This window comes from Primulina eburnea, chromosome 9 (assembly GCF_022965805.1).
Source record: "Primulina eburnea isolate SZY01 chromosome 9, ASM2296580v1, whole genome shotgun sequence".
NCBI classification, from domain to species: Eukaryota; Viridiplantae; Streptophyta; class Magnoliopsida; order Lamiales; family Gesneriaceae; genus Primulina; species Primulina eburnea.
Genome location: NC_133109.1, coordinates 24,536,139 through 24,546,921, shown reverse-complemented (window position 1 = coordinate 24,546,921; position 10,783 = coordinate 24,536,139). Strand labels below are relative to the sequence as shown.

The 10,783-nt window shown below is 36.2% G+C and overlaps 1 protein-coding gene across 1 annotated transcript; it reads left to right on the top strand.

The window, feature by feature from the left end:
* Positions 1 to 399: 399 nt before the first annotated feature.
* Positions 400 to 9,193, top strand: LOC140841366 (protein transport protein SEC24 A-like). Its single transcript, XM_073208720.1, has 14 exons — positions 400 to 557; positions 1,357 to 2,501; positions 2,646 to 2,784; positions 3,493 to 3,683; positions 4,925 to 5,032; positions 5,123 to 5,326; positions 5,435 to 5,666; positions 6,267 to 6,416; positions 6,529 to 6,685; positions 7,026 to 7,153; positions 7,302 to 7,624; positions 7,695 to 7,880; positions 8,390 to 8,630; positions 8,748 to 9,193. The coding sequence occupies exons 2-13, from the start codon at positions 1,392 to 1,394 to the stop codon at positions 8,621 to 8,623; spliced, it is 3,162 nt and encodes a 1,053-aa protein (XP_073064821.1). The 5' UTR covers positions 400 to 557; positions 1,357 to 1,391; the 3' UTR covers positions 8,624 to 8,630; positions 8,748 to 9,193.
* The last annotated feature ends 1,590 nt before the right edge of the window (positions 9,194 to 10,783 follow it).

The following is a 10,783-nucleotide window of genomic DNA, read 5'->3' as shown; positions in this document are numbered from 1 at the left end:
TTTTCAACATATTCCTTTTTGCTTTTTTAAAAAAGGTCTGCTTTTTTCCAATCTAATTCAAATATCGAAACTGGTTTTATATTGATTTCAATTATTCAGAAGTGATTTTGATATTTCGATAAATAAATAATTTTTTTTGGAAATTTTTACCCTCGATATTTTTTCTAATCCAAGATTACTTTTTATCATAATACACGATAAATCTATCTTTTTTTTTTTGACAGAATAAATCTATCTTTTCAACACTTGAATAAAGGTTATTGTTGATATTTTATTTAAAAAAACTAAAATTAAAATAACTTATTTACTACATACATACATACATACATACATACATACCCATTTTTCGCCTTAAAAAACTTCAGCATTTCATTTTGTTTCAAACACTGATTTTCGTTTTTTGGATTGTTGGGCTTGGCCCAAAACGGCAATAGCTGGTCGGCCTTGTCCAAAAGAGCAAGGACTCGTTGAGATCGTGGCTGTTTCTCTCTCATCTGTTCGATCGCCTGCGCTGGAATTCTCCCGATCTTTCTCTCTCTGGAGAGATCTATGATCAGGTAGGCTCTACGTTGAAACTGAATTCTTTGATTTATGATTAAATTATTGCGACAGGTTTTATTTGGCGTATCATTGTTTTTTATTTTGGGAATTTTTCGTGTATTTTGTCTTCTTTCCGAGATTTGGTGTTTGTAGATTCAGTATGAACTGCTTCCGATGTTCTAGTTGAAATATTCTTCGATTTGATGCCAGATTGAGTTTGATTATAAGATTTCCGTCCTTTTACAGTGTTTGGTTGTCAGTTAGTGTTACCACGGCGGGAAAAATCGGAAGCTTCTGTTTGATGGTTTAGTTTGATTAATGAACACCTAATATGCAGTAAAGTGGTAGAAATTTGGTGTAATTGCGCATGCATTGATTTGGTTCAATTCTGTTTTGTTTAATACTGCGGACACAGGAAAGAAAAGCAAAATGGACAAATCAACCAAATTGGGCTCGTTTGTGGTGCTAAAATTGTATTTACTGCCCAAGATTAGTTAAATGTGAATAGCATGATAGTAAAAACTAAGAAGACTAACGATTACCCAATGTTGATCGAAAAGATATTGGTAAGCACAGTTCATTTGTACTCTAAAACCAGGAGATGTTTTTTCCCCTCTGTAGTATGTTTTTAAATGAAATCTAAGGTTCTGAAGGGCCTAAACATCCGTCCCTCTTTCTCCTACTCTATTACAGTTACAATGATAGAATTGAGGGCACCAGATTTAAGATTTTTCACCCCGATATAATTGGCATTAGCAAATGGCTTTTATGCCATATATCTTTTTTGATAACAAATTGTGCATGCTGTAATTACAGAAGCTAAGACATTTGGTAGGAGATCAAGTAAAGCAATGGGGACCGAAAATTCCAACCGTCAAAATTACCCATTAAGGCCAGCTACAATTCCCTTTTCTACTCCACAGAGTTCAGCACCTTTTTTATCGTCTGGTCCTGTGATTGGTTCTCAAGCATCTGCCTTCAGACCTGTGCCTCCTGCTTCCTCTCAATTTCCAACTCCTCCTTTATCCGCTGGACCTTTGGCAGGATCTGAAGCCCCTGGCTTTAGACCTCCTCCATCTGTCAGGTCTAATGAATTGGTTGGACAACCTCCATTGACACAATCACCATATGGACCACCAACTACAGGACTCCAACGTTTTCCAACCTCGCCATTAGCCTCAACAGATCATTTGCAACACCCACAAGCCTCGGTTTCAGGTCTTCCAGTTGCGCCTCCACCAACCAGACCACAAGGGGGTTCAGTTCCATCCCAAGCTTCTTTTTTTCCACAGCCTCAACCACCTTCTATATCAATGCGATCTCCTTCCCAAAACATAAAAACTGGACAATTCAACACAAATATCCCTCCCTCTACAGATCAACCATTCTCTCCATCCAGGCAACATGTCCAGCCTTTTCCACCACCGATGGGGCCATCTCAGGCCACTGCTAGAGGCACATTTCAGCCAGCATTTCCAGGTTATTCTAGTGCTCAACCTTATTCTAGTGCTCAAGTTCCTCTGGTGCGATCTGCCCCATTTCCATCACAACCGGGAGGCTATGCTCCACCCCTGCCTCCTGCTCCATTTCCTGGTCAACCAAGAGGTTATATGCCAGGTCCTCCAGTTACAACGTCATCAGTCCCCTATTCAAGGGACCAAGTGCAGCTTCAAGGCACGGCACAGCCTATCGCTTCACGGGGATTGGTTGAAGATTTTAATTCACTCTCTCTTGGGTCTGTGCCAGGATCATTGGACACTAGACTTGATGTTAAAGCATTACCAAGGCCATTGGATGGTGATGTGGAACCAAAGTCTTTAGCTGAGATGTACCCGCTGAACTGTGGCCCTAGAGTTTTGCGACTGACAACTGGTGGCATACCAAATTCTCAGTCCCTGGCTTCGAGGTGGCATTTGGGACTTGGGGCAGTTGTTTGTCCTTTGGCAGAATCTCCAATTGGGGTTAGTCTCAAGTTCAACTGCGTTTGAGATGTTTTATTTTATGTTTATTAGCCCAAATTATATATCTACCAAAAATGTCTGGTTTTATTTGCAGATACAAAATATCTCTATTCTACTCTAATTGTTACTTGATTTTTCATTCAGGATGAAGTGCCCATTGTCAATTTTGGCACCACAGGAATAATTCGTTGTCGAAGGTGCCGCACTTATGTGAATCCTTATGTTACTTTCACAGATCATGGAAGAAAGTGGAGGTGCAATATATGTTCACTGCTGAATGATGGTAATTAAGAAGCTATAATATGTCTAATTAAGAAGCTATAATATGTCTTTATTTTTGGGTCTTTGGGATCATGCCTTATATCTGCTCTTGGGAGTTTTGTATTTTTCCATATTTATTTATGCTTTTGTTTTCTGTTCAAGGAGCATGTTAAATGGTTTGGCCAATTTATTTGTATCAAATAGAACTAAATTATGACAAGTATAGATGGACAAAATTGCTCATTTACTCTGTGTCTAAATATTCTATGTACTGACAGTTTTTTCAGCCTCATTTTTTTCCCTAAGAGGACATATATTGGAATCTGTCCATCTCAGTTTCCTTCACTCTTAATCTCTGTTTTTTATGGAACATTTTGTAGTTGCCTGCAAATTTTTGTCTGTTTATTTTTGCATGGAGAAGCAGCTATTAGAAGCAAAGTTTGTCATCCAACTGACTCAGGAAACCTTTAAATGGTTAAGTTGCAAACAGAATTGCCTTAAATATGCCCTTATGAAATTGGTCATTCTTGGTGTTATGAAACTTCATAAGTTACTGCCAACTAATGCATGTTCTACGCACAACCCTGAAGTTTAGTCTAGTTTCAGTTCTTGCTTCCTGTTTCCTATATGTCTACTGCCAAAAAATTTAGGCAAGTGGCTTATCCTTGTAAAGTTTTGTTTCATTACTGTAACATGTGTGAATTGATTTATCTTAACTCCTCATGTTCAGTTCCTGGTGATTACTTTGCTCATGTGGATGCTAATGGCAGAAGAGTTGATCTGGATCAACGGCCTGAGCTAACAAAGGGTAGTGTTGAGTTTATTGCTCCAGCTGAATACATGGTTCGCCCTCCGATGCCTCCGCTATATTTTTTTCTTATCGACGTGTCAATATCTGCAGTTCAAAGTGGAATGCTTGAGGTAACACTTCCATTGAGAATTATATAATTTTATAGCTTTGAGATTCTGCGGTTTGTTATTCTGATTTGTCCACCCAAATAAGAAGTTACATTGGAATTCTAGTCTTATGGCAGCATATAATGCTATTTCTTTCCAATTTTGTTACCTCTCATAAAGATTTGAGTAATGGATGTGGCATGACGGGGGCAAAATTTTTTTTCGTGATGAAAGAATGTTAAGCATCATCATTTTCTTTTAGGCTAAAGAGATAAGTCTTCTACATTGTTGTGATTATGAACGCAAACCAAACACCAAGAAAGTTGTTTGTGTTTTGTTTTCTTTTTAGATTCCTTGTCAAAATTAATGCTTTAATGTATAAGAAATCAAAATTTTTGGGTGGACAACATTCTATGCCAAACAAACGTAATTGTTTTTAAAAGTGTGAAGTGGAAAATGGAATTTGGGTTGTGTGGACTTTTGGTCTAGCTGTTAAAATCCTTATAATGTGTAGGATTAAAAAGTTGTCTGGATTCTGAGAATATTCTAAAACACCGTTAAATTTTTGTTTCCATTCGTGTTCATTACTAGGGATGTACACTTAAAATTTTAGTGGGGTATACCATCAATGCACTAAATATGGGTGTTCTACTTCCAGATGTAGAGTCTTATCCAACAGTAGATGGGAGTTTTTAAATTTCACGGCTTAATCTTGAAAAAACAGTTATATTAAAAATCATGGTTTTCAGAGGGAAAATATCATAAAAATTAGTTGCAAATGCAGTGGTAAATCGATTTCACTGAAAAAGAATAAGGTTTGGGCTTTAACTAGGCGGTTGACCATGAACAGGCCAACTGGTGAGAATTGATCATTTTGTGTCAAATAATAAATGCTGATGTTAAGCATTTACATGGAAGATTAAGCTCTATGGCCTTCATATAGACAGGTTGTGGACAAGTTTTATTGAGCTAAATTTGTCGAGGATGAATCACATTCCTTAAAAAACTCTGATATCTTTCAGTACTCAGTACAAGTTTATTCAACTCATCTTTTTGTTCTTATATAATTTTTTTGATAGTTTCATTTTGTATTTGTTTTGTCATTGCTCTGATGGTCTGTGATGTTAAGTTTTCCTGCTTACCAGTTGATTGTGAGGGATTGGTCAACATGGTAGCATGACCAGTCCTTTTAATAGTTTCCATCTTTGTTTCAGATTGTTTCATTAAATTTGAAAAATCAATAATGAAAGCGTGATATCTTGCAGGTTATGGCCCAAACAATTAAGTCTTGTCTTGACAACTTGCCTGGATCTCCTCGAACACAGATTGGATTTCTAACTTACGATAGCACAATTCATTTCTATAATATGAAGGCAAGTAATACCATTTAGGAGAGAGTTTGCAGCATTTCTAGTTCTCCTAGCATTAGGAATGACGGGAAACTTTCCTTTCTTTTGTATCAGTCATCTTTGGTGCAGCCTCAGATGATGGTTGTCTCAGATTTGGATGACATATTCATTCCACTGCCAGAGGATCTTCTGGTCAACTTATCGGAATCTAGAATTGTGGTGGAAGCATTCCTTGAGAGTTTACCCTCCATGTTCCAGGAGAACATGAATGTAGAATCAGCATTTGGTCCAGCTCTCAAAGCTGCTTTCATGGTCATGGTGTGTGTGACTTTTTATATGCTCCAAATTCAACTGACTTGTAATTTTTTGCCTTAGGAACATTCTTCATTACTTGGTTGTATTTAATTTGTGTTTTTCTTCTGTCAGAGCCAACTTGGGGGTAAATTGTTAATTTTCCAAAATACCCTGCCATCACTAGGTGTTGGTCGCCTGAGGCTACGTGGAGATGACATTCGTGTATATGGAACAGATAAGGAGCATACTCTACGCACTCCTGAAGATCCATTTTATAAACAAATGGCTGCTGATTTTACCAAGTATCAAATTGCAGTAAATGTATATGCATTCAGTGGAAAGTATACAGACATAGCATCCTTAGGTACATAACTTATATGTGTAGCGTAGCTAGCTAGCCTTTATATTGAAAAGATGTAATGAGGGACCAGTATCCAGAAAATTGTAACAGAGTTAACATGCAAAGAGATTAGAAAAAGGAGAGCAGAAAACTGCTAGTACGCACACATGAAATAACAACCTGAATGTCACCAGAAATTTGAGTTTAGAGTGAATGAGTGTTGTATAATTCTTTTAATTCTTCTTTCTTAGATCTAGTCTTGATACCTAGAAAAGCTCAATGATGCTGCACTCTGGTGAAAAAAAAAAAGATTTTTTTGTTTCTCGTGAGTGGTGCTTTGAAACATGATAAGATGTATCACACAGGAAAACTCTTGTCCTCATTGCCTCGGTACGATTTCTTACTGTTAGAATACTTCCTTTCGAGTTATTAGATGTAATCTAATAATAAAAGAAAGGAGTTGAAGTAACACCATTGTGCTATCGCTTGAGAATTCTGCTATTGTGTTGAATTCAACGCTTCTGAGTATCTGAAATTCGAAATAACATATTTTTTAGGTTCAAACCCCACTTGCTATGTGGAAATTTATTATAAACTTAAACGGCCATCTTAAATGGCTTGTAGGAACCCTCGCAAAATATACTGGTGGCCAGGTGTATTACTATCCAAGTTTTCTGTCGGTCGTCCACAAAGATAAGTTGAGGCATGAGTTAACCAGAGATCTTACTAGAGAGACTGCATGGGAATCTGTCATGCGTATTAGATGTGGGAAAGGTAAATCCACGCTCCTCTAGTTGTTGAGCCCAGACTTTCATGTTTTCAGATTCTTTTGTGAATTATTTTGTTAGTTAAGTTCTGATATTCAAGGGTTATGTCCTCTCTTTAGGTGTTCGTTTCACATCTTTTCATGGAAATTTCATGCTAAGATCCACTGATTTGCTAGCACTTCCTGCTGTTGATTGTGATAAGGCTTATGCGGCTCAGTTATCTCTTGAAGAGACACTGCTAACGACCCAGACTGTGTACTTCCAAGTTGCTTTGTTGTATCCTTGTCCTTGAAAAGAATTTAGTGTGACGGTTTCTTCCAAAAAAATTATGATTTTAGAACTCGAGTTTTTGTTAACTTTAGAGACTTCATGGTTGTCACTCTACGAGGTCTTACCTTTTTTTATGCAATTGAAAAATGACATCTAGGTTCAGCCTATCTTGCATGTCGAGCAGGTATGGCTGTTTCCCCTTTGTCTGTAAGGGTTTATGCATGTTTGAGGCTCTCCCCTTCTATACTCCTTAGATCATATATTCCTGTTTTCTTTCTCCTGCATCCTTTTAAACTCGGGAGCTTTCTTGGAGGGAAAAGGTTGAAATTCCTCAACTGTTCTGAAGATATACATCGTCTTCTGGAGAAAGGCGAATCAGGGTTCACACGGCAGCAGCTCCAGTTGTTGCAGACTTAGGAGAAATGTATCGCCTGGCCGACACGGGGGCGATTGTGTCTTTGCTTTCCAGGCTAGGTAAGTGGCTGTCTTATCTTCTTCGATCCTGCCCATAGCATCCATTCCTGATGGGAAATGGTAAAAGAAAACAAAAGTGAGTGGGAGTGGGGGTGGGGGTATTTCACAGCCAAGTTGCAGACTAATTTAGGTTCGATATGATCTGCAGCAATTGAAAAAACTTTGTCCAACAAGTTGGAAGATGCTCGGAACTTTGTTCAGTTGAAGATTGTAAAAGCCTTTAGAGAATATCGAAATCTATATGCTGTACAGCATCGCTTGGTTGGAAGGATGATTTACCCAGAAACGCTGAAATTTTTACCCCTGTATGGATTAGCTTTAAGTAAATCCACACCCCTCCGTGGTGGATATTCTGATGCTCAACTTGATGAACGCTGTGAAGCTGGTTATACCATGATGGCTTTACCTGTTAAAAAATTGCTGAAACTTCTCTATCCTACCCTTCTGCGTATAGATGACTGTCTTGTGAATGTAAGTTATTGGCACTTTTCATTTTTTATAAAATTATTTGAACATTCTGAAGTCATTTTTTTATTCCCAGTCATCTGTCGAGGCTGATGATTTTGACGTATCAAAGAGGTTACCGCTTACATCAGAGAGCTTGGATACCAGAAGTTTATATATTTTTGATGATGGTTTCCGTTTGGTCATATGGTTTGGCATATCAGCTTCACCTGACATAGCTAGGGGTTTGCTTGGGGAAGATTTTGGTGCAGACTTCTCAAAGGTTGGGTTAGTTAGTTTTAGCACATAAATTATTTTTCCAGACATTAATCCCATAGTTTGTACCTGCATGTCTATGTGTCATATATGTGAAACATTGAGCATCTTATTCCTGAACACCCACACACATGATGCGCGCTCAATCTTATTTCCTGAGTCAATTTATATTAAGCTATCACCTGGATCTTCTGATCTAATTTTGGTTTATGTTTATTTTGTTCTATGTTTTAATTCTGCTCCAAATGTTATGCGGAGACTTGGTGGAATTAATATCAGATCCCAGCAGCAATTGGGTTCACATTTATTAGCAATTATTGTCGCTCAACTTTTCAATAATTTTCCCCCTTGCAAGTCAAGTAAACTATTACAACTCATGAATGGAATGGTGTCAGTGCCAGTTTTTTTAATATAATAGCTTTTTGCTTCATTTATCGTTACACATTTCTTCTACTTCCTGCTGCAAGTTCTCACTCTGAATTTGCTGTTATCTATCTCTGTATTTTATGGATCCAGATTAGCCTGCCTCGGCGAGACAATGAAATGTCAAGAAAACTGACGAAGATATTTCAGAAATGTAGGGAAAGTGATCCATCGTATTACCAGCTTTGTCATCTCGTGAGGCAAGGTGAGCAGCCAAGAGAAGGTTACTTCCTTCTTTCCAAATTAGTAGAGGACCAGGCTGGAGGTGCGAGTGGTTATGCCGACTGGTTCATGCAACTACACCGTCAAGTTCAACAAAATGCATAGTATTCGGGTAAGAAAACTTTGTTTCGTTTGCGCTTCCTCTTCTTTATGAGAAGCAGAAAGTGTTCGTCTTTCGAGAATTGTTCTTTTTCCCCCAGTTTCATGATCTCTGTTGTCCTACGTACAGGAGCAACTGTTGTTTTAAGTTAATGTGTGAAACTTTGTGGGCGAGAAGAGGAGGTATACTTGGGATGAAACTGCCGAAATTGCGATGGCCGAATAATGCTGTATTTCTTCGGTAGCATATTCCGATTACTTAATTTTACTGGGATTCCCTGTGGAAGGGGGGATACGAGGAAGGGGTTGCTTCTGGGACTATTTTGCATCGTAGCTTAAAATGATATATTTATTTATTGGCATTTATGTCGGTCAAAATTTTCTCCAGAAAGGACATACTTTTTTATTTGGGGGGGTGGGACAGATTTGTGTGCTATTTATTTAGTTGTAGAAACGTATTAGTTTTCCTCCTGAAGTTTAATTTGTACACGGTGTGTGAGTATGTCTGCAGTGATTTTTTGTCATTGAGAATTGCTGGGCGACTCTTAAGATTTTGATAAGAAATTATGATTTAATGCTTTTAAATTGTTTCTGTTCAATTAATTCCAAGTAAGGGCTGCTGCGGTACTACTATGTCTAACACGATATACATCATATTTATACTTCTAAATTTATATGATCATACACAAAATTTGTGTAAGATTTATGTAGTCGATGGTTAATGATGCATGATAACGAGTTACGATTTTTTCCCTTGTTTTGGATAGAATATATTTCAATTGTATTACGTTCCTATTGATGTATTTAATTTGGGAGATTATTTAAAATCCATTATAATTATTATTAAATATGCATGACTTCATATGAAGTGAATTTAAAATTCACTTGAATTATGTATATCAAAACAAATCAAGAAATTCTAAAAATCAATAAATTTGAAATTCGAAATTTAAATCTATCGATTCAAGTACATTCTTGAAATTTACTTAATTTTTTCTAAATTCAAGAAAAACAAGAAATTTAAAATTAATGAATTGGAAATTTGAAATCTTAAATTCATTAATCTAAACACAACTTTACAAAATGAAATAAATGTATTATTTTTATTTATTATAAAATTTTGCGGGTGTAACAAACACAAAGACATTTCAAATATGAAATCCGACTTCTAAACCGAACGATATCAACCTCGAATCGGTCTATAGTTCTGATTCCCTCGATAAAGCGTCAACCAAAAACTAAATTAAAAAAATAAAAGAAATTGAAGGAAACATTTATAAACAACAATAAAACAAATTATGTTTTTACGAATCAACATTTTTATAAATAGAAATTGAACATAAAAGCTGAAGGAATATGATAAAGTAAGGAAAACTAAAATCATAAAATCTGAAAATGAGTAAACAGAAATGAACTAGAATTAACGAATTTACAGAGTATTTTTATGTTGTTTGTTAATGAATTGTTGTGAGAGCTTTTTTCTGATCATCACATCTGTTTTTGTTCCATTCTTCTAAGAGATTCTGACCATCTTTCAGGATCATCAATTGTGGATCGTGGGTCAACTTCTCCCATGTGTGGCCTTCATTTTGCATTGATTGGCAACGAGTCTTGACTAAATTTGGGCTCTAACAACTTATGGACATTTGTTGTTGGTTTTTTGCTGAATTTGAGTACAACAATTGCCCTCATAGTTAATTTGGCCTATGGGGCCAATCTAGGTTCTCAACAACTATTTCGGTTGAGGATAAATCTAGAAAGCGAACTAGATATAGTAAATAAATTATGAGTCCAAGTATCGATCTCATATAGACTAATATTTAATTACTAGAATTTTATCATTTAATTTAACTTAGACAAAACAAATAAAATGAGGAGGATTTAATTATTAATCTAAGATAAATTAATAAATCTAACATTCAAGGTAATCATATTTGAATTTAAATATATCTAAATGCATAAAATCTTTGTGGAGTTTAAGTTTTCACCTAAAACCGCACAGTGAAATCGAATATAAAATCAATTTAAAGATGTGTTAGATTGAAGTTTTTATTGCTATATTTATCCAATCATATTCTGATTCGTGATTAAGCAACAAACATGCAAATAGGTGATCAGATTATTATCAAAAATATTAAATCAACAACAATTAAAATCAAGAAAAAC

Coding starts and splice junctions, on each gene's coding strand:
- LOC140841366 (XM_073208720.1), top strand. CDS start 1,392: ATGGGGACCGAAAATTCCAACCGTCAAAATTACCCATTAAGGCCAGCT. Junction 2,502..2,645: donor TGGCAGAATCTCCAATTGGG/GTTAGTCTCAAG, acceptor TTTTTCATTCAG/GATGAAGTGCCCATTGTCAA. Junction 7,881..8,389: donor TTGGTGCAGACTTCTCAAAG/GTTGGGTTAGTT, acceptor TTATGGATCCAG/ATTAGCCTGCCTCGGCGAGA.